The following is a 26,220-nucleotide window of genomic DNA, read 5'->3' as shown; positions in this document are numbered from 1 at the left end:
GGTAGTTTTAGCCACGGGGCACGCAACACTTTTAACCTGCTTCCAAACGTCCGTAGAAGATATTAAATGAAATCTGCAATGTATAGGCAGTCACTGTTTTTATTAACATTTTATAAGAAACACCTACCTAAAAAATAGAAAGAGGGGACTTACATTTGTAAATACCAGACATCTTTGTTAGCCAGTCAGTTAACTACAGTTCCCATAATTCTTCAGTATGGCACAAAACCATATTTAGTTTATCTAATGATTTTTCCAATTCCACATTCCCCTCCAGGTTTCTGTTCCTGCCCATAGTGTTAATTGGGCCAGTTTGATACCCCTGATATTCAGGAGAGAACGGCCCACTTCACCATCACAGTCAGTTGTCGTTAGTTACTGTTGCTAGGTTTCTGATAGCGTGCTGGTACCCCAGGCTCTTGGCTGTCTTGTGTATTAATACCCTTCAACCCCGGAGAGCTGGCTGTTAAAACCAGGCTTTGCACAAACGCTTCAAAACCTCTATTCCGTCTGATTGGTGCAGGTGCTGGTGACATCACTTCCTCACTGAGGCCAGGTAGGCGTACCAAAACAAGGCCACAAGGTTGGCAAACAGGACCCGGAACTGCACAGAAAAGAGAATCATGCTGTCACGTTCTGTGAGCCATTACTGAACAGCGTGGGCTCTCACAAAATAAGAGGACCCCATGGCCCTCCCTCCCCCTACCGCAGTGCCTACCTGCACAGGTACATAGTTGATGTTGATAAACTGGAACGGGGTCCACACTTTCCAGTTCATCTTGAGGGCTGACCAGTACTCAGTCCTGACCCTGTTCTGGAATGCAGCCCAGCTCTTACCCTGTAACACAGTGACACAGTCAGGAAGGCTGCAGCCCGAGAGACACAGGGCAACCAGAGGATAAGTCCAAAATCAATAAACCCTTTTAACAAAGTCCAATAACTCATTGCGACACGCATTTACACAAGCAGCCTGGCCAAAATGGTACAGGTACTCCACACACATAAAACAGAAGTCTTCCTTCTGGAATAGCAACCCTTGCACAATAACATTCCTAGTTTGTTGCACTGTGTACTTTTTCTTTGAGATAGAGGGTAAACTTCCCAATCTCAGTGGACTTTGAATGTACACAGTTTGTATTGCCAATAGACCCCTCTCCCTTGGGAGAACTACAGGATCCCACACTGTAGCTGTGAGCCCCTCCTCCTCCTCCTCCTCCTCCTCCTCCTCCTCCTCTCTCTCTCTCTCTCTCTCCCATACAATTATAATGTATTATTCTTAACCCCAAAGGCATCAAGGACGAAAGTTAAGGAAAAACAAGACTGGCGTTTTTATTTGATTCTTAAGCAAAGCCTCGTTTATGGGGAACTATTTAGACGAGTAGGATGTCTGCGTGGAATTTGTTTCCCGGAGGAAGGCGTCTCACCTCTAGGAAGTTCATGGCCAGGAAGAAGACCAGGAGGAAGGCGGGGGCGAAGATGAGCCGGTCCAGCAGCAGCCTCTTCAGGACACAGTGCGAGGCCGAGGAGGGGACAAGCAGCTCCAGGCACTGGTAGAAATAGTGGCTGACAGGCCCGGTGACACACAGTCTGGGAGACAGGGGAAGGGAGAGAGAGGCACAGACTGATGCGTGGAGCAATCCCATATTCACTTTGAAAATGTAGCTTCATTAGAAATACAAACCGCACGAGATGACATCTTATACAATAACAGACACTGAACAAATAAAACACGCTTTAAAATTGAAAGTCAGCAGTATAGGTCATGGATTACCCATCAACCACCAAGCCTGCCCACTGGAGACTGAACAATCAATTAATTGATGTTATCAACGTCTAATACCTTACCCATAGGCTGCAAAGCGGGCCGGTCCCAACCATTCCAGGCCTTTCCCCAAACTGGACCCCTTGCCTCTCCTCCGCAAGCCTTGCGACAGCAGGTTTCCCAAAGCCGAAAGGATCCCGCTGGGGAGACAACGCACAGCTTTCATGGATTATTTATTCCGTAGCACAGGGAAAAGCTGGGGACTGACCCACTGGGCAGTGAAGCCCTCTGTGTATAAAGAGACAGGGATGCAAACAAGACTTCCATTGTGAGCAGTCTGAGTACGCCAGGTTCACTGATCCTACCTGATCTTTGCAATCAATGATATTTCTCCCCGATAGAGCAGCTAAACCCCAGGCAGACACATGGCTCAGCTACAATTTCGAAAGCTTTAGGGGAGGGGTTCAAATGCTTTTGAAAGTTTAAAGCAATTCTTTTTTTGTTTCATCGTCTTGAACCAGCAAAGCAATTGTGAGTGAACATTGGAATTTCCAAAATTATAATAAACTGTAACACCAATCTCTCTTTCCTACTTTCACCTGAAGAAGAGACCTTTGAGGTCTTGAAAGCTTGTGATTAATTATTGTTCAGTTAGTCCAATAAAAGGGATCACATCTCCTTCTCTTTAGTCTAAGAAATTGTAAGAAACACGCAGAGAAACCCATTCCTGTGCAGAAGTAAGAAAATAGGTTGGTGAACATCGTTAATTGAATAATTAACACAGATTTCTTGCACTAGACAAAAAGTCGCGTGAACATGACCTAGAGTGTGCTGCGCTCAACTACCCCTCCTCGGGTGAATCACTAACCGCTGTTAAGCTAACAGAGCGAGGCGGATCTCAATGAGGGATCTGATTGGGCATGTGGAGTACAGCGCCCAGGTAGGCTTAAACACCCTGCTGCTGGAATGCCATAACTGAACACCCAAAGACCAAGTCTAAACTGATATTAAAAAAAATATATTATTTCAATCTTCAATCTGGAAAATGCGACAACTTAGCGTGGGGCCTCCGTAGCCTAGTTATGTACCTTTTTTTGGTACATTGCATGCAATGCATCAGCGCCCCAAGTGTCCCATGGGTAGGAGGTTTTGTGTGTGTGTGTGACCAAGCTCACCCCATTGCATCCTTCTATATGCTTCAGGAAAGCCGTCACCTCGACTGTTTGAACCGCTAGATCCACAGGGACAGCACTGCCACGTATCTCTGTTTGCTGTATAGTCGGTGCTGGGTACACACAGGAGAATGTGTCACTGTAGTGTGACTCTACAGCCGAGGCAGAGCTCCTGGATGCACTGCACCCACGATGCCTATCCTCTAAACTCGATCAAAAAAGCAATTACAGCACGTGCAATGGTACACTCAAAGGAAAAGTGAACACACACGGTACTAGAGACAGAAAAGGCATTTGACAAAAAAAACGCTGCCTTATAAATATGCTCTTATTTCCAATCTCGGGTTGCCACTCTAAACACAAACAAAACAAACGAAACCCAGACCCCCCCCAAAATCCTCACCTGGTTACAGATTTGGTGAGGATCGGGTACTTTTTCAGCAAAAGCAGGTACTGCTGCAGCAGTCGCTGGTAGAAGGCAGGGTCGCGCACCGGTATCGACTCCACGGGCATTGTCCGGGCTCTCGGATCACACAATAAACAACAGTGTTGAAAAAGTCAAATTCAAGTCGGGCAGCCTGGTGCTGGTCACTCGGAAATGCGAGCAGGGAACACACGCCCACTCAACCGTACACTTTCAGATACAGCAGCAACCTTTACCGTAATTACCAATACTAAGCACCCTGCTCGATATCTGCAGCAAAATAACTCCAGGCATTTTGAAAATTAGGTCATTTATATTGTTTCCTGTTTTATTGTTGTTAATATTCAAAATAAAAAACAAAATGATCACTAAATAATGTTTGGGGTTGCGTGGCGTTATTATATTCAAAACCTTGCTGGTGCTAAATAGGTCTCTATCTCTTTAAAAACTGAAATCGTAAATACCAGTGACTTAAAATGATTTGACAGAAGGCGGAGACTCTTGACGTCAGAGAGTAAAGTGGGTGGGATTTGGAGATTCAGCGTTGATTTTCTTCATCTCCATTGGTTTGACGTCATAGAACCGGCGCGTGAGGCGGGATTGGGTGCGGTTAGGCGGTGCTTAGAACAAAACTCGCGCGGTCTTGCACCACCGCTTCTCGCGGGAAGTGATGACAAGCGCGCCAAGTTTTGCAAAGAGAGAGTCAGAGTGCAAAACTTAAAAAGAGCTGCTTGTCGAATCGGTACCACAGTTCTAGAGCTGGGGTCGGAGACGTGGGTTTGTGGAATGCCACCATTCCGCTATAACAGACTATAACAGTATTTGGTAGATCGGGAGCATTGCCTGGTATAGTGCTGTGTGACCCCAACATACTGGCAGATATACAGAGCACGGATGATAACGACGCTTGCTGAGGATACAGCGAGTAAGAATCCGGACAGGGCAGCGAGGCTAACATCAACACATAATGGTTCTGCAAAACAGCGGAAGATTCAAAGCGGACCGGGACAGGGGCCAGAGCGGAGACCAGGAAAACCAGCAGTACGTGACCAGCGTTTATTTGTTTATAACCGAATTGCAGACTATGTGTAGCTGTGTACTTTAGTCATGCTTCTGCAAGTTTTACAATACAAAAACATAATTCATTGTTCTTCTGTAGTGCACGCCACCTTGTTGACAGGCCAGTTGGTTTACAGTCCCACAAAGCTGTTTTAGCTGTAACACTGCCTGTCACCCTGAGCCAGAAAGCAAATTATTCAGACTCATTTTAAAAACGTATGGTGTTTTATTATTATTATTATTAGTTTCTTAGCAGAAGCACGTATCCAGGGCGACTTACAGTTGTTACAAAGTGTCACATTACACAATCTCACCTTACAGATAAGAGCAGTTATAAAGTACAGCAAAATCAGTAAAAAAAAAAAAAAAAAAGATCAAATTCAAATAAGAGCAAAATAAAGAATACAGTTCAATTTAAGAGCGAGTTTGACTAAGAGCAGTTCACTTACAGTAAAGATACACGTTTAAGGAATGAACCTGACAGTAAAGTTGAAAATGAATAAAGTTTGGTTGTTTTGGAAAATTGGCAACACTTTCAGCAGGTGTGTGTACAATACAGGGCTGGAAATAAGGCTCCCATTGCATAGCAGTTGGATCCATTCCTGGTTTTACTATGAGATTAATAAGACACTTCTCAGCTTGTTACTTATACACTGTGGCTTATCAAGCTCGTATTGAAACCTGCAATGAGTCAAACTGCTTGCAATCTCCATCTTTTTTTAATGTATTTTATTCATATGTTTGGTCTATCATCACTAGTTCAACAGTACCACCAAATGCCCACTCCACCCATTTGGCCCATAAAGGTGTATAGATGCACCCAATAAGAATGATTCCTGCAGGGAAGGTCCACTCCACTCTGTGATGTGCTGTATGTGATGTGAAGATGACCTCAGAGGTAGGTTAACCCTTTCCACTCTCTCTCTCTCTCCCCCCCCCCCCCCCTGCAGGGATGATGCCTCGGCGATGTCCGCTCTTAAGCGGCTGGAGCGCAGTCAGTTCACAGACGAGATGGACGCTCGCTTCGGCTTCGAGAGGATGAAAGATCCAGGAGAGAAGACAGGCTGGCTCATCAACATGCACCCGGTACACTGAGCTCTATAGTCTGGCCTTTACAACCTCCGATGCCCCCTTGACACAGTGCTGGATCATTGATGTAGTATAAGTGCCTGCTACTGAGTTATTACAACCACAGCTGGCATTACTTGTACATCTCCTAGTAAAGTATTGACCCGTCCCTGCTGTCTGAATCAGGATCTGAGAATGTACAGTGCTGTTAATCTGGAGTTTGGTTCAGAATTCTTAGATCTGACTGAGAGATCCTCGTCCCTGATCAAGCTTCTCTGTTTCCTTTCAGACGGAGATCCTAGACGATGACAAACGCATGGTCAGTGCCGTCGATTATTACTTCATTCAGGAGGACGGCAGCAGGTTTAAGGTAACTGATCACTGCTCTTCAAGTGACACTGTTTCTACTTCTCTTTAAGTGGTGTAGTGCTACCGAATGTATTTCTAATTGTTTCCATTGTAAAGAGTTTCTGTGTGCTGACAGTGTCTGCTCTTTTTTTAGGTTGCACTTCCCTTTAAACCCTATTTCTACATAGCAACTAAGAAGGTGAGTGTCGCTCATCCCTTTTCATTCACTCCAGAGTTTATATATCATACTGATAAATCTCAGAGCCCTGTTATGTTTTCTCTCTGTTCCTGTCATTGCTTTTTCATGACTGTATGCAGTAAGTTACAGAGGTTAAATGTCTGCAGGGCTGCGAGAGAGAGGTGATCTCCTTCCTTTCTAAGAAGTACCAGGGGAAAATCGCCAAGCTGGAGGTCATGCCCAAGGAGGACCTGGATCTGGTGAGTCTGGGCTTTTGTGTGTCACTAAATAACTATATTAGACACAGACCTGGCTATAGTCACTTCCCCCTGCTGTAGGGTGTGTAGGGAGCAGTTCATCCCTCGTAGGCAGTGCCTTACTCGGTATGACGATTGTTTGTCGCTTCCCCGCAGCCCAATCACCTGGTGGGTCTGAAGAGGAACTACGTCAAGCTGTCCTTCAACACCGTCGACGACCTCATCAAAGTGAGGCGCGAGATCTCTCCAGCCGTGAGGAAGAACCGGGAGCGCGAGAAATCCAACGATGCCTACACCGCCATGCTGTCCAGGTACAGAGCGAGGAGCTGCTTCTTATTCACAAGACCAGTAAGGATTGCGCGGTTAACACCAGTACAAGATTGAGGTTACTCAATATGTTAGGGTTTTTTTAATGTACGTTTCCAGCTGGCGGTATGAAAACACGACTGTGGCATGATTAACTGGAATCCAAGTCCAGCCCTCCCTGACTCGCTCTCTGTATCGTGTCCTGTGTTTATTCAGTGCGCTGGCAGGGGGCAGCATGACTACCCTGGACGATGATGGCCCCTCCAAAAAGATCACCGACCAGCTGGACAACGTTGTGGACCTGCGGGAGTACGACGTGCCCTACCACGTGCGGCTGTCCATCGACCTGAAGATCCACGTGGTGAGAGGACTCCACAGAAACAACCACGAGATGCCCGTAGCGGTGCCACACCGGATTAGAACCCCACTTCTTTTCTACTTTGAAATGACGTCGAATGAAAGAGCTTTGTTTCAGATAGCAAACTGTAGGAGTATACTAAATGACTGATTACACCTAATTACATTTTCTTACATCTCATTAGCTTAATGAAGTATTTTTTTTGTTTGTTCTTTTTATTTTGTCATGTCCCTTTCACTCTAAAGCCCACTTATCTTACCACAGTACTACACTGTTAGTCCCTGTGCAGCAGGTATTAGGATCTCACTGCATATGAACTGGTGTGTTAACAGGAGCTAAGGAAATTGTTCATTGCAGTGTGATTAACTCTCGGTTGTCTCGGGCAGGCTCACTGGTATAACGTGCGTTACCGTGGCAGCGCCTACCCCCCAGAGATTGTGCGCAGGGATGACTTGGTGGAGCGGCCGGTGAGTGTTTATGACATCACAGAGTCAGCTGCTCCCTGACTGCATGATAAAGAGCTACTGAGCGAATGACTAATGTTGGATGTTCAGCTGAGATTTTCAACAAATCGTTTTTGTAATCTGGATGAGATGGAGTTAATAATACAGATTTTAAAGTTGGCGGGAGCGTGCCCTTTTGAATGAGATTGGTACTGCGTGTCGCCCCTTGCAGGACCCGGTCGTGTTGGCGTTCGATATTGAGACCACCAAGCTGCCCTTGAAGTTCCCCGACGCGGAGAGCGACCAGATCATGATGATGTCATACATGATTGATGGACAGGTAAACGCTGGTCAGCCACTTCACATCACTGCTTTCAATGCAGCCTCTTCCCTGCTCCTAATGTGGCACGACTCACTGTTGAGTTCTTGGGTACAGTGAAACCAGCACCATTCCATCTGTCAGAACTCCAGGATAGAGTCACAAGTCAGCTGTCTAAAAAGCTATCTATACATAACAAGGGAACTCATGTGTGTTTGTTTTTGACAGGGCTACCTGATCACAAACCGTGAGATTGTGTCGGAGGATATTGAGGATTTTGAGTTCACCCCCAAACCAGAGTACGAGGGCCCCTTCACTGTGTTTAATGAGCCTGATGAGGTGAGTTTAGACAACATATGATGTTGTTAGTCCTGTGGTGTGCTAAAGATTCCTTATTCATATTTCTGTGTTCTGTCTGGGGAAAAATAAATAAATAAATAATACTAATTCAATTACCCAAAGACGGTATTCTTGCTAGTAAAGTTCAATCGAAACTTGACCGGGGGATTGGTGCTATTCGTACAGCGATGTTAGGGCAGAGAGCAATGCAAAGGAGAGAAGCTGCAGTGTATTTACATTGGGTCCAATGGACACTGTGTAGGCCTTCATGCGTAAGTGCAGTATAACCTCTGCTCCTGTCCTTTTGGTTTCAGGCCCGTTTGATTCAGAGATGGTTTGAACACATCCACGAGACCAAGCCCAACATCTTCGTCACCTACAATGGAGACTTCTTCGACTGGTGAGCAGGCTGGTTGTAATCCTGTCTATATATATCTACTGTGTTGAATCAGATGCTTAGAAAGAGGTCTTGGGAAGCATCAGTTACTGTGCTGTTAATGGTGGTCGTTGCCTCTGTCTGCCTCTCTCTCTCTCTCAGGCCCTTTGTGGAGACGCGGGCAGCACAGCACGGCCTTGACATGTACCGCGAGATCGGCTTTCAGAAGGACAGCCAGGGAGAGTACAAGGCCAGCCAAGCCATTCACATGGACTGCTTCAGGTAGGGTCCCAGAGCCTGGGGCTGGATCAGCGCTTTGTAGCTCCGCTGTGTTTCTCTAATGCAATTGCTGTGTGTCTCAGGTGGGTGAAGCGAGACAGCTATCTGCCGGTGGGCAGTCAAAACCTGAAGGCGGCAGCGAAGGCCAAGCTGAGCTACGACCCCGTGGAGCTGGACCCGGAGGAAATGTGCCGCATGGCCACGGAGCAGCCGCAGGTAGGGGGTTTGAGACTTCTTTATTTTCCAGTTCCTTTTCAATTCCAGTTCCCATTCCCATTTAATCAATTCCAACACATCACTGATCAAAACTGCAATTGGTAGTATTCTGTTCAAATGAGCTTTTCACAGTGGCAACAAATTATTTAACTTGAAGTCACTGTCAGTCAATTAAATTGGCTTCAAATAAAATTTATAATTCCAACTTTTTTTAAAATTATTTTAAGGAATAGGAATTGGAATTTGGAATTTATTTTAAAAAGGAATTAGAATTGGAACCCTGCTCGAGAGTTCCTAATTCCCTATTGAATTTCTCCCCTTCAGACATTGGCGACCTATTCGGTGTCAGATGCTGTTGCCACCTACTACCTGTACATGAAGTACGTGCACCCCTTCATCTTCGCGCTGTGCACCATCATTCCTATGGAGCCTGATGAGGTAACGCTTGGTCCCTCTGTATCCATGCACAGAACAGAAGAATAATCAGGGGGCACTTGATTGAATGCACCAAAGCAATTGGGTGGGGGAAAAATCCAACACGTTTCCTGATGGGGTTGAAAGCACTCTCACGTTTCCTGGTTTTTCCAGTGTGCTGAAAGCGCACAGGGCTGTGTTGTGACCGTGTCCCTGTTGGTCCCTCACAGGTCCTGCGGAAGGGCTCTGGCACCCTGTGTGAGGCTCTCCTGATGGTCCAGGCCTTCCACGCCAACATCGTCTTCCCCAACAAGCAGGAGCAGGTCTTCAACAAGCTGACGGACGACGGCCACGTGCTGGACTCTGAGACCTACGTGGGGGGCCACGTGGAGGCGCTGGAGTCCGGGGTCTTCCGCAGCGACATCCCCTGCCGCTTCAAAATGGTAGCTCCCCAAGCCCCCAAACCCATCGCTGTACCTTTGATACCCTTGATCAGTTACTGTGTTCGTCTGTGAAACTGTAACATTTTGTGTTTTGTACATCTGTTGAACGACATTAGTAAAGTATGAGCAGGCAGTTCCCTCTTCACGGTGCTCGGACTGCCTGGTCTGGCTCTGGTTTCCAGAGCACTGATTTTTAAAAGCTGTTTCCTGTCCCTCAGAACCCGGCCGCCTTCGACTTCTTGCTGCAGCGAGTGGAGCAGACCCTGCGGCACGCCATCGAGGAGGAGGAGAGCATCCCCATGGAGCAGGTCACCAACCTGGACGAGGCGAGTGAGACCCCAAATAACACCCGGCCCTGATCAGGACCCCGCCCCAGAACCAGCAAAACTGGAGTTAATACAGCACCCCACCTAGTACAGGACCCTAACTGAACCCTCAACTCTGAGCTGTAATAAAGTAAAAACTCTGATGGGTGTTTGTGAAAAAAATATTTGTGAGTGACATTTCTAATCAAGAAATAAAAAGTGACAATACAACCTTAATCTTGAAATAATACATGTTTTCTTTGACAACTGAGCGTCAGGGGGCTGCTGTTGAGAAGTTTGATTTGTAAAGTGTGTTTAAACTGGGTCTCCTGCTCCCCCTCGCAGGTGTGCGAGGAGATTAAGAAGAAGCTGGTCTCTCTGAAGGAGGTGCCCAACAGGATCGAGTGTCCCCTCATTTACCATCTCGACGTGGGGGCCATGTACCCCAATATCATCCTCACCAACCGGCTGCAGGTAGGGCAGGGTGTCGGTGTGGAGTGACGGGGGCTGGGGGAGCTGTGTTTTCTCACCGCTGGGGAATGGTTCGTTGCAATGTTTCCTGTTTCCACAGCCTTCTGCCATGGTGGACGAGGCCACTTGTGCCGCCTGTGACTTCAACAAACCTGGAGCCAACTGCCAGAGGAAGATGGCATGGCAATGGAGAGGAGAGTACAGTAAGTGCCAGAAGAGCTTTAATCCACACAGTAAGACACACCCGTGGGCCAGGAACACTTTTAAAGGTGGGGGTAAGATCCTCTTCATAAGCTGCACAAACGAAAACACTGTCAAATTTCAGTGTGGCTGTTGCGAAGATCTCTGTCCTGTTTCTGGTGTCCGTAACTCAAAACCACCTTTCAAGGCAGTCTTATCACAAGGGTAGCGTGAGCATTGAGTCTCAACTGCTTCATGTTTGAGGCAGTCTGAACATTGCCTGTGTGTGTGTGTGTGTGTGTGTGTGTGTGTGTGTGTGTGTAGAGCACTGCAGTCTCCAGGCCCTGCTGTCCAGTGTGTTTCCAGAGCACTGTAATTCACCCCTGTCCTCTTCCTCTCCCCTGCGCTCAGTGCCCGCGTCACGCAGTGAGTACCACCGCATTCAGCAGCAGCTGGAGTCCGAGAAGTTCCCGCCCTTCTTCCCGAACGGGCGCCCCCGGGCCTTCCACGAGCTGAACCGCGAGGAGCAGGCGAGGCACGAGAAGAAGCGGCTGGGAGGTGAGACGCTGGGAATCCTGTAAACTTCAAATCCCATCATTTATAACAATGTCACAGTGTGCAATATATCTTACCTTGAGTAAAGTCGGGTGTACATGGACATGGCATTAATATCACATTTAAATTTTGCACTACACATATATATTTTTTGCTCTTAAGTTATACAATATTTTTTTTTTAATATGTATTTTCAGGACAGAAACATCTGCTTTAACAAACTAACCTTGACTATTATTATTCTTAGCAGGCACGTTAAAATATCCAGTATTTTTATTGGTTGCCAAAACAAACTCCAACTAAACCGGCATGACATGCTGGCACAGTTACTGAAATTTACTAACAATTAACAAGTCGTTTTCTTTCTGAAGTAACAAGTACTACATTGTGCTTTTATTTCAAACGGATTCCTTGTATGGGCCCCTGTCAGCAGTTTGATATGATCTGTGCTTCTTCCTACCAGATTACTGCCGCAAGGCCTACAAGAAGGTGCGCACCACGCGGCTGGAGGAGCGCGTCACCACCATCTGCCAGCGGGAGAACTCCTTCTACGTGGACACCGTGCGCGCTTTCAGAGACCGCCGCTACGAGTTCAAGGGGCTGCACAAGGTACTGCCGGGGCAGATCGGTAGAGAGCATTCACAGGGGCAGAAAACACCTTTTCAAAAGTTAGTTCTTGTGATTTTTTTTTTTTTTTTTTGAATAATTACTTAATACAAATAAAAAAAATAGATGAGAGAACCAATTAGGCTGCTGGGCTGGTGTCCTGTTTTGTAGTTGTGAGTCTGTCTGATCTGAACCCTGTCTGTCTGTCTGATCTGAACTCTGTCTGTCTGATCTGAACCCTGTCTGTCTGTCTGATCAGAACCCTGCCTGTCTGTCTGATCTGAACCCTGCCTGTCTGTCTGATCTGAACCCTGCCTGTCTGTCTGTCTGACTGATCTGAACCCTGCCTGTCTGTCTGACTGATCTGAACCCTGTCCGTGCCCCACTCCTCAGGTGTGGAAGAAGCTGTCTGTGGCCCAGGAGAGCGGGGACGCTGCTGAGGTGAAGCGCTGCAAGAACATGGAGATCCTCTACGAGTCCCTGCAGCTCGCTCACAAGTGCATCCTCAACTCCTTCTACGGCTACGTCATGAGAAAGGGGTACGGGGATTGTGATGGCTAGAACTGCTCCCACACAGAGAATTACAATTCTACACACTTAATATACTCGCCCCATCACACGGTCCAGCATTACAGTATAAAACAAATGCATGCGATTTTGTTTTCAGATTTTTGCACTGAAGTTGCTGTTGTGTGTTTTGTTCCCTAGGGCACGCTGGTACTCCATGGAGATGGCTGGGATTGTGTGCCACACTGGAGCCAACATCATCACACAGGCTAGGGAGCTGGTGGAGCAGATTGGGTAAGGCGCTGTCCGGCATCGCCCCTGCTGGGAGGGAGGTGGGAAAGCAATCCTGTATTCTGTATCTCCTCCTAGGTCAGCTGAATGCACTAAATTTAAAAAGGATACCCGTGCCTACTGTCCCAAATTGTGTGGAGGTGGTTTTCTATGCAGATTACACTGCTGTTCAGTTGTAATGTGAAAAGTGTGACCTGAGCCAGATGACTGTCCCCTCTTCAAAATAACATCTGAAATAAATGGATGGGTTTTCTGACCTCTCGCTTTCTCAATCCCCGGCCTGCCAGGAGACCCCTGGAGCTGGATACAGACGGGATCTGGTGCGTCCTCCCCAACACCTTCCCTGAGAATTTCGTTGTCAAGACGACCAACGAGAAGAAGCCCAAGGTGACGATCTCCTACCCTGGAGCCATGCTGAACATCATGGTCAAGGTAGGTAGACCACCTCTTTTAGTGTCAGCAAGGATCAATTTCTGCCCCCTCTCTTACCCGCTTTCTGTCGTTCTCAGGAGGGCTTCACCAATCACCAGTACCAGGAACTGAAGGACCCGGCCTCGCTCACTTACGAGACTCGCTCAGAGAACAGCATCTTCTTTGAGGTGGACGGGCCTTACCTAGCCATGATCCTACCTGCCTCCAAGGAGGAGGGCAAGAAACTGAAGAAGAGGTAGGAAACTGATGCATTGACCTGGAGAGTGGGGGGGGCTGTACACAGGTGCGCAGTGCTTAGACCTGAAAGGTTTTCTTTGTCACTGTTGTGGTTGATCTTCTGGTGCATCGTACAACACTGCCCATTACACGTGGGTGAAGTGGGCTGTCAGTCTCTGCTGTTTCTCCTCACAGGTACGCTGTGTTCAACGAGGACGGCTCTCTGGCTGAGCTCAAGGGCTTCGAGGTGAAGCGCAGGGGGGAGCTGCAGCTTATCAAGATCTTCCAGTCCTCCGTGTTCGAGGCCTTCCTCAAGGGCACCACGCTGGAGGAGGTCTACGCCTCCGTGGCCATGGTGGCAGATTACTGGCTGGACGTGCTCTACAGCAAGGTATCCCGGCACAGCGACCCGGGGCTGGGGGGGTTAGTCAGACGAGGGCCGCTGGAGCTGTGAAACAGTATCCCGTCGGCGGGTGGAAGCCCTGGTTTTATTAACGGCACGTTTCTCTCCAGGGTGCCAACATGCCGGACGCGGAGCTGTTCGAGCTGATCTCAGAGAACCGCTCCATGTCGCGCCGGCTGGAGGACTACGGAGAGCAGAAGTCCACGTCCATCAGCACGGCCAAGCGGCTGGCGGAGTTCCTGGGTGACCAGATGGTGAAGGACGCCGGGCTGAGCTGCCGCTACATCATCGCCAGGAAACCGGAGGGCTCGCCCGTCACAGAGAGGCAAGGCTTGCTGCCAGGCCCTTCTTTGCCAACATGCCGACACAGACGCAGTCAGGCTCCTTTCGATTAGCTTGACGATTTTGTTTTTCCATTTGTTTTTAAATGGCCCTTTTTTTGGGATGCTGCGGGTAACGGTAGATAGTTATCTGACCCGTCTGGTCTCTCTCAAATGTTTTTCTCATGAAAGTTGTGTGCCGGTGGGGGGTATCTGAAGTGCTGATTTTGTGTCTCTTGCAGAGCCATTCCGCTGGCCATCTTCCAGGCAGAGCCCAGCGTCCGCAAGCACTATCTGCGCAAGTGGCTGAAGACCCCTGCCTTGCATGAAATGGATATCCGCACTGTGAGTCCTCTCATCACCCCCCCTCCCCACCCATCTCTTTTATTTGTTTTCAAATGTATTGTCCAGTTAGTCAACCTACAAGCTCCCCTACTAAAAACCTTTAAAACCACATGTGAAGTGCATGTAATATTTAAAAAGCATACACTACATAAAGTGCATAAATTACACATGCATACAGTGTGTACAAATGCATACAGTGCAAAATTAGTTTAGCAATAACAAATAACTGCATATAAAACAATCTAATGCTATTTTGACTCTCTGCAAGCCTTCATTTGCACGATGTGGTTCTAGCACTGCTGCACTGTACAATGGCCAGATGCCTTATCGCTTAAATCTCCCTGCAGATCCTCGACTGGAACTATTACATTGAGAGGCTGGGCAGTGCCATCCAGAAAATCATCACCATCCCTGCCGCCCTGCAGCAGGTAACAGATACGGGACACCGTCTCGAACACTAACCCTTCATTAGTGCTCTTGCGTGGACACAGCAGTTTGAGGGCCTTTCTGACCTTTGCACTCTGACCCCAGGTAAAGAACCCCGTTCCGAGGGTGAGGCACCCCGACTGGCTGCACAAGAAGCTTCTGGAGAAGAATGACATCTACAAGCAGAAGAAGATCAGCGAGCTGTTCAGCAGTGAGGGAAAGAAACAGGTACAGCCCCCCGCATCACCTGGAGAGCAAAGACAGGAAGCCAGGCGGTCTTGAGAACACAGCTAGCCGTAACAAGCGGCTTCAGACGTAAAGTCTGTGATAGGTGTTATTTTTTTCATGTGGTGTTTTTTTTTTTTTTTTTTTTTAAATAGGTATGCTTACATTGTGAAGCTGAACCAGTAAGATCTGACCATTGCGGTTAAGTACTAATTGGGTCTGCCCACAGTAAGATCTGACCAATGTGATTTCAGATATATCAGTGGTTAAAACTAAATGTTCCGGAATATCCTGGTGGAATGGGTAGATCAAGCACTAACTCAATGTACAAATGAATGCCGGATTGTGAGATTTGTTTCTTTTTTTTTTAGGTGGTGTCTCACCAGCCGGCAGGCAGCAGCAGTGAAGGCGGAGGGGTGGGTAACGTGGAAGACTTTGGGGTGAAGCGGGGCCCCCTGCAGCCCGCCATCCCCATCAGCACCAAGCGGAAGCGCGTCTCTCTGGGGGAGGAGAGCCAGGCGGAGTCCCAGGAGCTGGAGCTCACGCAGTCCTGGAGGGAGGTCCTGGGGCCACCCCCGCCCAGCGGGAACACACGGGTAACCAGCCCTGCCCCGCCGTCCAGGCCACGACATCGAGCGTCAGCATCACCGCCGATAAGCTTGAGCCTTGCTTTCTAAAGCAGCTTTAGTACCCGTTTTCGTTCGGTTACAAAATTTTCACCAGCTGGGGAGGCAGACAGTCTGGTAAAGTTTTTGGAAGCAAGTGCACATTTTCTAAAAGGAATAAAGCTAAAGAAACAGTTATTCTACTTTCCTACAATTTAAATGATTTTGACTTTCCTTGGGAAAGTCACCTTTCTCTTTGCACTAGTAGGAACCGAAGGGCCATGTTTTTTGTGCGTTTTCTTCCATTCTTTAGTTAACTTTAAGTTAAAAGGAGAAAAATGTATCTTAATGTTGCAAAATGAGAAACAAACTTGACAGAACTCGGGTGATATTATTTAGTTGTTTGGTTTTGTAAAATTAACAGATGTTTTACCTCTTTTAAAAAATAGGAGTTAATCAAAGACGCTTTGAAAATATAGCCCAGTAAGCTGAAATTCCCTTTCAGAAGCAGTGGTGGTGCTTTGAAAATATATATTAGCTTTTATATATGTTTTATATATTAGCGACCAGGAACCTGCTAGCATGAGATGGTGATCTGCTTAAAGACATGAAGAGTCCTGATGCAATAAGAGGTCATTGGTGAATGGAGTTTTGGAAGCATGTCGGTGGTTCACGCTGTGTCTCTCTGTGTGTTCTGCAGGAGGACAGGCTGGTCTGGCTTCGTTATCACAAGAAGAAGTGGGAGCTGCAGGCTCGGCAGCGGCGGGAGCGCACCAAGAAGCGCAGGCTGGCGGACGGGGAGGTGCAGCCCGCGGGGGGAGGAGCCATCCGGGGCGGCCCGACCACGGGGCTGGGCGGCTTCCTCAGGAGAACCGCCCGCAGCATGCTGGACCTGCCCTGGCAGATCGTGCAGGTTCGTCTACCTGCTCCTCTTCTATCGAGCAACGCATAAACTACAGATATGGAGATAAGATCCCGATTGCATAGCCGTCTCGCCCCTTCCAGGTTTTAATATGAGCTTCTAGGAATGGATCAAACAGTTATAACGGGAGTCATTTCCGTCCCTGAACAATGGTGGTTTGACAACCAGATTTAGCAGTACTTTTGGACTACTTTACCAAAACCTCCCCAAAGCGTTGAACTGGTGTCGAAATAATCTTTATTCCTAATGACTCAAAACAGGATTATTTCCCAGATTCAGCACATTTCACGATTTGTCCCTTCCAGAACCTCTCTGTCTTTGCTCTCCTCTCTCAGATAGCAGAGACGAGTCGGCCGGGTCTTTTCAAGCTCTGGGCGGTGGTCGGCTCTGACCTGCACTGCATGAAGCTCAATATCCCGAGAGTCTTCTACGTGAACCAGCGAGTGCCCAAGCAAGAGGAGGGGGCCTTGTACAAGAAGGTGAACCTGCAGAGCGAGAATACACAGCATGGAACTAAAAACTAAAATAAATAGTAAATGCAGTGCTACCAACATAGCAGATGAAAATGTGGGTAAAGCATGCTAACTGACGGAGCATAGAATGAACACTTGACCACATACAGAACAGCTTTATTTAGTGATTTATGTCACTATATTCATTGGAAAAGTTCCTACTGTGTTTAAGTGATTACGCATGCGCAGGGTTCTAATTAGTAATGGAATGTTGCATTTTCTGAACTGACCCTGTGGTGCTGGTGAGTGACAATGCTGCTGTCTCGCTCAGGTGAGCCGGATCCTGCCGCGCTCCAACGTGGTGTATAACCTGTACCAGTACTCTGTGCCCGAGGAGATGTACCAGGAGCACATCAACGAGATCAACGCAGACCTCTCCGCGCCCGACATCGAGGGGGTCTATGAGACACAGGTCAGCCCAGCAGGGAGGAGTCCATCTTTGACGTGTTTTGTGGCATGGAAAGAAAGTTCTGTATCAATTTTGATAGAAAATTACATTTCAGAGCCTGGGTTTCAGAACTGGCCTCAAGTATATTGTTTAAAGGATTTGGCTCAAAACAAAATCTTCACATTTGTATTCAGCTGCTACATTTAAACAAAAACTTTTTATAACACTTGTGTATTTTACTTGAACTTGCCCACCACTGCACCATTAGTCGTTCTGTTGTGACGCTCGTTTCTAGTGGGACTAAAGAAGTTGTGATGGTGCTTCTGTCTGTCCTTCTCTGTACTCCGGGGGCTCTCTAACTCTCTCAGTTATTTCTCTCAGGTTCCCCTGCTGTTCAGAGCCCTGGTCCAACTGGGCTGCGTCTGCATGGTCAACAAGCAGCTGTCCCGAGAGATGGCCGGCCGGGAGGCTGACACCTTTGACCTAGAGCACCTTGAAATGAGGTCACTGGCCCAGTTCAGCTACCTGGAGCCAGGTGAGCACGACCAAGGCACTACAAGGGGATTAAAATAGCATGATATAGGAGAAAGACTCCAGACTCACTCGCTCATTATAATTCTGTGTCTGCAGGCAGTGTGCGTCACATCTACCTGTACCACCACGGCCAGGGCAACAAGGCTCTGTTTGGACTCTTCATTCCGTCCCAGCGCAAGGCCAGCATCTTCGTCTTGGACACGGTGAGTGTGAACTCTCCCCAGCTCAGTGAAGGGAGTTGGGAGGTGATTTTGTGAGTTGACTCTGGCAGTGTCATGAACCCTGTGTGTTCCTCACCTCCCCGCAGGTCCGCAGTAACCAGATGCCCAGCCTGACGGCCCTGTACGCTGCGGAGCGTGCCGCCCTGCTGGAGAAGCTGGGGGAGGACCTGCTGCCCCCCGAGAAACACACCTTCGAGGTGCGGGCTGAGAGCGACCCCAAGACCGTCTACCGGGCTCTGCAGAGGGCACTGCTCAACTACAAGGTACTCGCACAGCAGCATGATAAAACACAATCCTCTTAAATCATGTCTTAACTCTGGTTGATTGTGACTTTAACCTAGTTAGTAGTTCTTTCTCTCACAAACTCTTTTTTTTCTTTTTTCCTGTTGCTTTCTGGCTTTATTTAAAAAAAAAAATAAAGCCAAGGTTCTCTCCCTCAAGCACAGTTTAATTGATGGCTCTTACAACCCCCTGCCCCTCCCTCCCTTCCTCCCAGCATCTCTTTGTGGATCAAAGGGTTTTCTACACTACATCCTATTTTACTTTTGATGACTTTCAGAAACCAAATACGGCTATCGTTAATCATTTCAGCACAGAAGCCTAAACGAATGATCTGTACTGTCAGCATGACGGGTGATTGCTCCGACTCTTTCAGGACGAGCGCCGCGGGCCCACCCTCATCGCGGTGCAGTCCAACTGGGAGCTGCGGCGGCTGGCGGCCGGGATGCCAGTGCTGGAGGAGTTCCCCGTGGTGCCGGTGCACGTGGTGGACGAGATCAGCTACAGCGTGCTGGACTGGCAGCGCCACGGGGCACGGAGGATGCTGCGGCACTACCTCAACCTGGACAGCTGCCTCTCGCAGGCCTTTGATATGGCCAGGTAACCAGGAACAGAGACAGGAATGCAATTCATTTCAGTGCGTCCCGTGAAAAATACAATCGAGGAGAACAGAGTTGAAAGGAAATCTGAATCGGTAGAGTAGGATCTTACTGTTCTTTTTGAATGTTCATATTTTTTTTTTAGCTGTTGCTACCTATTGTATGTTAAATCAAAGTGCTTCTTTGCTTCAATTTTAAAGTTGGTTGCCTTTTTTTATATAGAATTTGAAAAACAAACCCAAGTGAAAATGCACGTCCCCTCTCTTGTCTGCCAGGTACTTTCACCTGCCGGTGGGTAACCTGCCCGAGGATGTGTCCACCTTCGGGTCGGACCTGTTCCTGGCGCGGCACCTCCGCCGCCACAACCACCTGCTGTGGCTCTCCCCCACCGCGAGGCCTGACCTGGGGGGCAAGGAGGCAGACGACAGTCGTCTGGTGATGGAGAACGAGGAGAGGAGCTCTGTGGAGCTCAACACTCAAGGCTGCTACTCCACAGGTCAGACAAACACCTACCTACCAACTTGCCTAATTACCAGCCTGCCTGCATAGCTGTGTGTTTGTTTCTGCGTGCATTGTTAGGGACATGTTTAAATGGTGTATTTGATGCTTGGTGTATTGTGTGTGTGTTTTGAAGTGTGCGTGGAGCTGGACCTGCAGAGCCTGGCTGTCAACACCATCCTGCAGTCTCAACACGTCAACGACATGGAGGGCGGAGCCAGCATGGGGGTGAGCTTCGACGTCATCCAGCAGGCCTCCCTCGAGGAGATGATGTCAGGCAACCAGGGCGCAAGCTCGCTGGCCAGCTACGACGAGACTGCCCTCTGCTCCAACACCTTCAGGTACTGAGCTGGGGAACGGGACTGGGGAGGCATGGAAACAGCGTAGAACACACACACACACACACACACACACGTTTCTTTATAGTGTTTGAGGATGCTGCATTGACTACATTAACTCCAGAGGGGTATGGATCTCCTTCACAATTATGAAAGTAGACCCAGTAAGCACTAGACTGACTGACTGACAGACAGACAGACCCCTCTGTGTATGCAGTGACTGAGCAGCACACTCTCTTGGTTGCCTGCAGGATTCTGAAGAGCATGGTGGTGGGCTGGGTGAAGGAGATCACTCAGTTTCACAACGTCTACGCTGATAATCAGGTGATCCACTTCTACCGCTGGCTACGCTCCCCCAGCTCGCTGCTGTACGACCCGGCATTGCACCGCACCCTGCACAACATGATGAAGAAGGTCTTCCTGCAGTGAGTAGAGGGGTCCCTTATTAACAGTGGGGCTTGAGGGGGTCGGGTCTGAGGGCGATTTCTAGTCTCTAGTCATCTCAACTGTAGGTGGTCACGTTGCAGGACTGTGCCATAAGACTTAAGTAAGAGGAAGTGAGGTGGGCTCTAAAGTAGTTCTGTTGTCGGTACCTCTGCTCCCTGTGCCATTTCTGCATTTAAATTCTTCAAGAGCGTTCCCTCCTCACAGCTGAGGGTTCTTCCATGCTTTGCAAGAGTGTCCATTTCCTGTTACTGCTCCACCTAACACAGATTGCTGTGCTGATGGAGGGAAGGGCTGCTCACCTGTACCCTGGGAGATAATTCCATGTGAAGCAAGCTTAATGTATGAAGTAATGATGAAGTGCATTGTCCTAAGCCTCTCTCTCTCTCAGGCTGGTAGCTGAATTCAGGCGCCTGGGTTCCTCTGTGGTTTATGCCAACTTCAACCGCATCATCCTATGCACCAAGAAACGAAGGATTGAGGACGCCATCGCGTACGTGGACTACATCACCAACAGGTGCAGCTTCTTCAGAAGACCTAGCGTGGCTAGTTCTCCCTGGTCTGGGGGTGGTTGTTGCTTTTTTCCTGATTTGTGACACATAGCTTCCCCATTGTTTCCTCTCTCTCTCTCCCAGCATTCATTCCCGGGAGATTTTCCACTCTCTCTCCATCTCCTTCTCTCGCTGTTGGGAGTTCCTGCTCTGGATGGATCTGGCAAACTACGGGGGGATCAAAGGCAAACTGCCGTCCAGCGTGCACTACGGAGAGGTACTGTACCGCAGAGCACTGAGGCGCACCGGGCGCTGTTTGAGTGTTCTGATTCAGGACTCCGTTTTACTTTGATCAAACCGCGAGATTCCATTCCACACCTAGTTGGAACTAGCCTCTGGAATGTTCAGTTCAATAAGCAAGTTCCTGAACTGGAATTCATATAATTGAAAGACGTTTTACGATAAAACACAGTACAGTACAATCCAGTTCTCTGCCAATTGAGAGGTAGCATACAACAGAATGCAATGTCAGGGGTCATTTCTAAACCTTTTTTTTGTGTGTATGTATATATGGAGAACCTCGATACAGTACTGTCTATCATGCCAATGTGGTAAGGTAGAAAACGATAGGATCCCAATATAATAATCAGTGTGTATAGCACCTAATTTAGTTCCTTTTGAATGCATTGCCTGCTGTTCAAGCCTCGCTGTCCTGTACAGCATACAGAGCAGTGGTGTTGTACTCAGTCAGTCAGGCAGGCAGGCAGTGTGTGTGTGTTTGACTGGTGTGTTGGTGTGCAGGAGGACAAGAGCAGCTCAGCACGCCGACAGCGAGAGGAGCAGGAGGAGGGCAGTGAGGATGAAGATGAAGAGACAGCGCCGCCTGGTGGTGAGGAGGAGGAGCAGCTGGAGAGCGAGGATGTGGAGGAGCTCATCGAGAGTAACTGGAACATCATGCAGTACCTGCCTCAGACCGCGTCCTGCCAGAGCTACTTCCTAATGATCGTCTCCGGTAGGCTGCCAGCAACTGTTGGAACCATCCCCTTTACCTAGATGAAACAATCCAGATGTAAACGTGAACGGCACTTACTCACTTTTTTTTTCTCCTGTAAGTTGATTGAGACTAGGATTGTGTTTTATTGATCGTGTAAAAAAAGAAATATAAAAAAAGGCAACTCCTTATTTTTAATTCAAACTGAACACAAAAAGCAAGTTCAGATAAATTGCTTTTCCTGGTTTTAAAATCTTAATGACTCATTGCATAAATGTTCTAACCCGTTCTGCAAATAGTTTCCTCTTAATTATGATTAAAGCAATTTATCTTCACTCGTTGTTGCGTTTTGGTTTTAATTTTTTTTTTTTTTTTACACTATCAATGAAACAATCAGTCTCAATTAAGTTACAGGAGAAAACTAAAGTGAACTTGATTCACAATCGACGCTTTTCCAAGGGATTAACAAAATAAAATGTTGTGATTAACAAAATAAAAACCCAAAACAAAGAGCCCATTTCCTAACCTCTGCCTGCCTCTCCTCTCCTCGCCCCCCCTCCCCACCCCAGCCTATATCGCAGCTGTCTATCACAGCATGAGGGAGGAGCTACGCCGCAATGCTCCGGGAGCCACGCCCATCAAGCGGAGGGGGGGCAGCCAGGTTTCCCAGGAGGCCGTGGGTGACAGCAACGCTCTGCCTGGTAAGACACACCCCCCTTCCAGGCAATCAGCCAGTCAGCACCAACCTGAACTGAGAGCTGTGGCACACAGAGACCTTCCTTTGCAGAGGAACTGGAACACTGAACCTCAAAGCTCAAGCGACACTCATTCAAACGGAAATCTAAACAGAACCAAATTGAAGTGTACCTTTAGTAGCCAATATAATGCTGGACATTCATCTTCCTGAGGCTCCGCTTATTGGGGTGTTCCATCCCAATAAACATTGCTGATTGCAAACTCCGGGCAGCAGTGTGGAGTAGTGGTTAGGGCTCTGGACTCCAGACCGGAGGGTCATGGGTTCAATCCCCAGTGGGGGACACTGCTGTTGTACCCTTGAGCAAGGTACTTTACCTAAAATTGCTCCAGTAAAAACCCAACTGTATAAATGGGTAATTGTATGTAAAAAAAAAAAAAATAATGTGTAAAAAAATAATGTGATATCTTGTAACAATTGTAAGTCGCCCTGGATAAGGGCGTCTGCTAAGAAATAAATAATAATAATAATAATAATAATAGTAATGGAACTGTAAAATGAAAAAAAAATTAGACATTTTAGGCTACTTGCTCTCTAAAGCAAAATGCTAATGAATTGAAAGATAGGGAGCATGTGAATGTTGTAGCAATACTGTGAAATTAATCTCTTTCTCACTTCAGGGATGATCACATTCTCCCAGGAGTATGTCTCCAGCGAGCTCACCCAGAACTTCTTCACCATCACCCAGAAGATCCAGAAGAAGGTGACGGGTTCCAGGAACACCACAGAGACCTCGGAAATGTTCCCAGTGCTGCCGGGATCCCACCTGCCCCTCAACAACCCAGCGCTGGAGTTCATCAAATACGTCTGCAAGGTACAGCCCAGCACACAAACGCTCCATACACGTGACAAGCAGATCAGCACAGCACCATCTGTGCACCTGGAGAATAGAACCAGGATGGACAGGCCAGAGATTTGTTTTAATTCGATTCAGTAATAACAGGGATTGTTTTCAAGATGCAGTGTCAGTACATTGCAGAATGCGTTCTTCTGAAAGGTTAAAAACAGCAGTTTGTCTTCCTTGTCTCCCCAGGTGCTGTCTTTAGACTCCAACATCACCAATCAGGTGAACAAGCTGAAGAGGGACCTGCTGCGGCTGGTGGACGTGGGTGAGTTCTCTGAGCACGCCCAGTTCAAGGACCCCTGCCAGTCCTACATCCTACCCGAAGTCATCTGCCGGCACTGCAACTTCTGCCGAGATCTGGACTTGTGCAAGGACCCCTCGGTGGTGCAGGTGAGGCGCAGAGATGGGCGGCCTTCACTTTGCCTATCCGTTTTTTCTTTCTTGCCCCCCCCACCCCCCATGCCTGATCACCCACTATTAACAGACCAATCATGATGATGATGATGATGATGATGATGATGATGATGATGATGATGAGGGAGGGGCTACCACTGCTGTAGTGATGTGGAAATACCAATATATCTATAAAATATTACACACAATTCCTGATTTGTCCTTTGTCTCTATCGTTTCTCTCTTTCTCTGTGCAGGATGGTGTTGTGACTCCGCAGTGGTTCTGTTCTAACTGCCAGGCGCAGTACGAGACGGACGCCATCGAGACTGCCCTGGTGGAGGCTCTGCAGAAGAAGCTCATGACCTACACCCTGCAGGACCTGGTGAGTCACACAGCTATAGCCAGACTGTACACAGGGACTGCACTGTGCACCCACACACAGCACAACTCCACACTACCTGAGCTATACCGCACTCCAGCTCCGTAGTTGACACTCATCACAGGACCATGTCAATTTAAACTGCTGTTAGTCTCACAAATAGAGAATTGGCTGCTCGCTTCCAGGAATTTAAACCCATTAAGAACTTGGAGGTCATTACATGTCTACTGAGGGGGAATGCGAGACGGAGATAGTTACCACTTCCACTCTAGCTAGCCCAGTGCTTTTGTTTCCCTCAGATCTGCACGAAGTGTAAAGGGGTCAAGCAGGCCAACATGCCCATCTACTGCAGCTGTGCCGGAGACTTCAGCCTCAGCCTGTCCATTAAGGTGAGACCCAGACCTTGCAGGGTGTTGTCAGTTTGAACAGTGAAACTGCTTCCAGTGGTTGTAGAGTTGCGACTGTCATGACAAGCTGTCTCCTACCTTTCTCCCCCCTCTCCTCTCCTCTCCACAGGGATTTTCCGAGCAGATCGGCGTCTTCCGGAACATCGCTGCTCACTACAGCATGCCCTTCTTGCGGGAGAACATCGACTGGATGCTGCAGATGAACCCTGAGCTGGGCAAGGAGAAGGCGTGACCCCCAAACAGAGCAGCCTGGAACTGCTGCGTGCCCCCTGGAACTGGGAAAGGGGGGTTCTGCTTCCCTGTAATGCAAGCTGGTCCCTTTTTAGAGGCTCTCGCCAATACTGCTGGCTCTAATCTGTGTAAAGCACAGCACCACAGGTGCAGATGTTTTTTTGTATTGTTGGTTTCTGGGCGCAGGACTGGCAACTGTGTACAATGTGGTTTGAGGTGAAGGGAGAGGTTCAGACTTGACTGAAGTGCCTAGGCTGGGGTTATCGCAGGAATTTCTGTCTAGTTTTCTATGTAAAGGTGTGTGTGTGTGTGTGTGTGTATATGTATGTATGCTTGTATGTACGTGTGTGTGTGTGTATGTCTGTGTATGTATGCTTGTATGTACAAGCCTTAAGTAACTGGCCTTGCTGCTTTATCCAAATTGAACAGCTTTCACTGGTAAGGCTTCCAATGTGGGTACCTGTTTTATTTATTTTTGTATTTGTGATCCATGTTTTTGAAAGAAACTCCAACCTTTTATATTGAATTCAGAATTAATCTGAAGCAGTGTGTTTAAAAAAAAAAAAAAAAAAGACAAAAACAATATATTTTGTTGAACATACCTGTAAAGATTTCTAAATAATCTTGCAACTTTTTAAAACTGCACTTAATGTTTCATAGTAAACATAATATTTGTGATAAATACGACACATTCCCTTTGGGTACCAATATTCTCAACCGGAGGAAGCAGTGCCAGGCGAGAGAGGATGGACTGCTGGGATTCGCAGTGTGGACGGGTTTAGTACTTTGTAATTTTTTTGAAGTTGAGTAATAAATAAATAAATGCATGTATCGTTGTTTTCCATGGTGATTTGTAAGTGCAACTTGCAAGGGCTCCTGACGCTGTTTCAGATTTAGCAGAGAGGAGGACAAAGGAACAGAAATGGAAGCAGAGTAAAAGGAAGTTTAGAACAGAAAGGTAGGAAGCACTTTTTTTAAACAGTTATAAATGCATGGAATAGCCTACCGGGTGATGTCATAGAATCTAAAACAGAGGGAACATTTATTAAAAGAGGACGAGATTCTGTGCTTTTTAAATGAGTTCCCCCAGTAAGGGAGACTGGTGTGTTAACAAGGGACGAGCCTTGATGGGCCGAATGGCCTTTTCTCATCCCCAAACTCTTGTAATGTTCTTGTGGTGTCAGGAATTGTATTTACACATTTATTTGTCATGTGGGTGACACAATAATTTAAACATGCCACATGTTTATTGCCCAACCCCTGTACTTGGGCCATGGTGTACATATTGTCTATTGGGATTCAATGAATGAAAAGGCTTCTTCTGCTCTGATATTGCAGTGTTTGGT

At 47.7% G+C, this 26,220-nt stretch overlaps 2 protein-coding genes across 3 annotated transcripts; one reads left to right on the top strand and one right to left on the bottom strand.

The window, feature by feature from the left end:
• Window positions 1–81: 81 nt before the first annotated feature.
• Window positions 82–3,572, bottom strand: LOC117426574 (peroxisomal membrane protein 2-like). 2 transcript variants are annotated; one of them, XM_034044278.3, is made up of 6 exons: window positions 3,338–3,443; window positions 2,938–3,047; window positions 1,846–1,962; window positions 1,425–1,587; window positions 719–838; window positions 82–604 (listed from the first exon to the last, which is right to left on the bottom strand). In XM_034044278.3, the coding sequence occupies exons 2-6, from the start codon at window positions 2,940–2,942 to the stop codon at window positions 536–538; spliced, it is 474 nt and encodes a 157-aa protein (XP_033900169.1). In that variant the 5' UTR covers window positions 2,943–3,047; window positions 3,338–3,443; the 3' UTR covers window positions 82–535. The 2 variants fall into 2 exon arrangements, with proteins under 2 accessions (XP_033900169.1, XP_033900168.1); XM_034044277.3 differs by lacking the exon at window positions 2,938–3,047 and having other exon boundaries at window positions 3,338–3,572.
• A 431-nt stretch (window positions 3,573–4,003) lies between these two features.
• LOC131739368 (DNA polymerase epsilon catalytic subunit A-like) lies at window positions 4,004–25,701 on the top strand. The gene is made up of 49 exons (XM_059032926.1): window positions 4,004–4,399; window positions 5,368–5,503; window positions 5,775–5,855; window positions 5,988–6,032; window positions 6,179–6,271; window positions 6,425–6,579; window positions 6,791–6,935; window positions 7,319–7,399; window positions 7,608–7,715; window positions 7,923–8,033; window positions 8,348–8,433; window positions 8,572–8,691; window positions 8,772–8,904; window positions 9,229–9,342; window positions 9,549–9,761; window positions 9,980–10,087; window positions 10,412–10,540; window positions 10,638–10,740; window positions 11,129–11,275; window positions 11,736–11,881; window positions 12,272–12,417; window positions 12,587–12,679; window positions 12,964–13,108; window positions 13,186–13,343; window positions 13,520–13,715; window positions 13,838–14,052; window positions 14,290–14,392; window positions 14,740–14,820; window positions 14,924–15,046; window positions 15,415–15,639; window positions 16,349–16,561; window positions 16,906–17,049; window positions 17,354–17,494; window positions 17,852–18,005; window positions 18,101–18,207; window positions 18,312–18,488; window positions 18,881–19,104; window positions 19,379–19,599; window positions 19,738–19,942; window positions 20,191–20,364; window positions 20,775–20,900; window positions 21,019–21,151; window positions 21,676–21,886; window positions 22,435–22,566; window positions 23,240–23,433; window positions 23,653–23,853; window positions 24,114–24,239; window positions 24,536–24,625; window positions 24,753–25,701. The coding sequence occupies exons 1-49, from the start codon at window positions 4,326–4,328 to the stop codon at window positions 24,873–24,875; spliced, it is 6,909 nt and encodes a 2,302-aa protein (XP_058888909.1). The 5' UTR covers window positions 4,004–4,325; the 3' UTR covers window positions 24,876–25,701.
• The last annotated feature ends 519 nt before the right edge of the window (window positions 25,702–26,220 follow it).

This window comes from Acipenser ruthenus, chromosome 11 (assembly GCF_902713425.1).
Source record: "Acipenser ruthenus chromosome 11, fAciRut3.2 maternal haplotype, whole genome shotgun sequence".
Taxonomy (NCBI): Eukaryota; Metazoa; Chordata; class Actinopteri; order Acipenseriformes; family Acipenseridae; genus Acipenser; species Acipenser ruthenus.
Note: the sequence above shows the minus strand (reverse complement) of the source record. Positions and strands in the feature narration are given on the sequence as shown.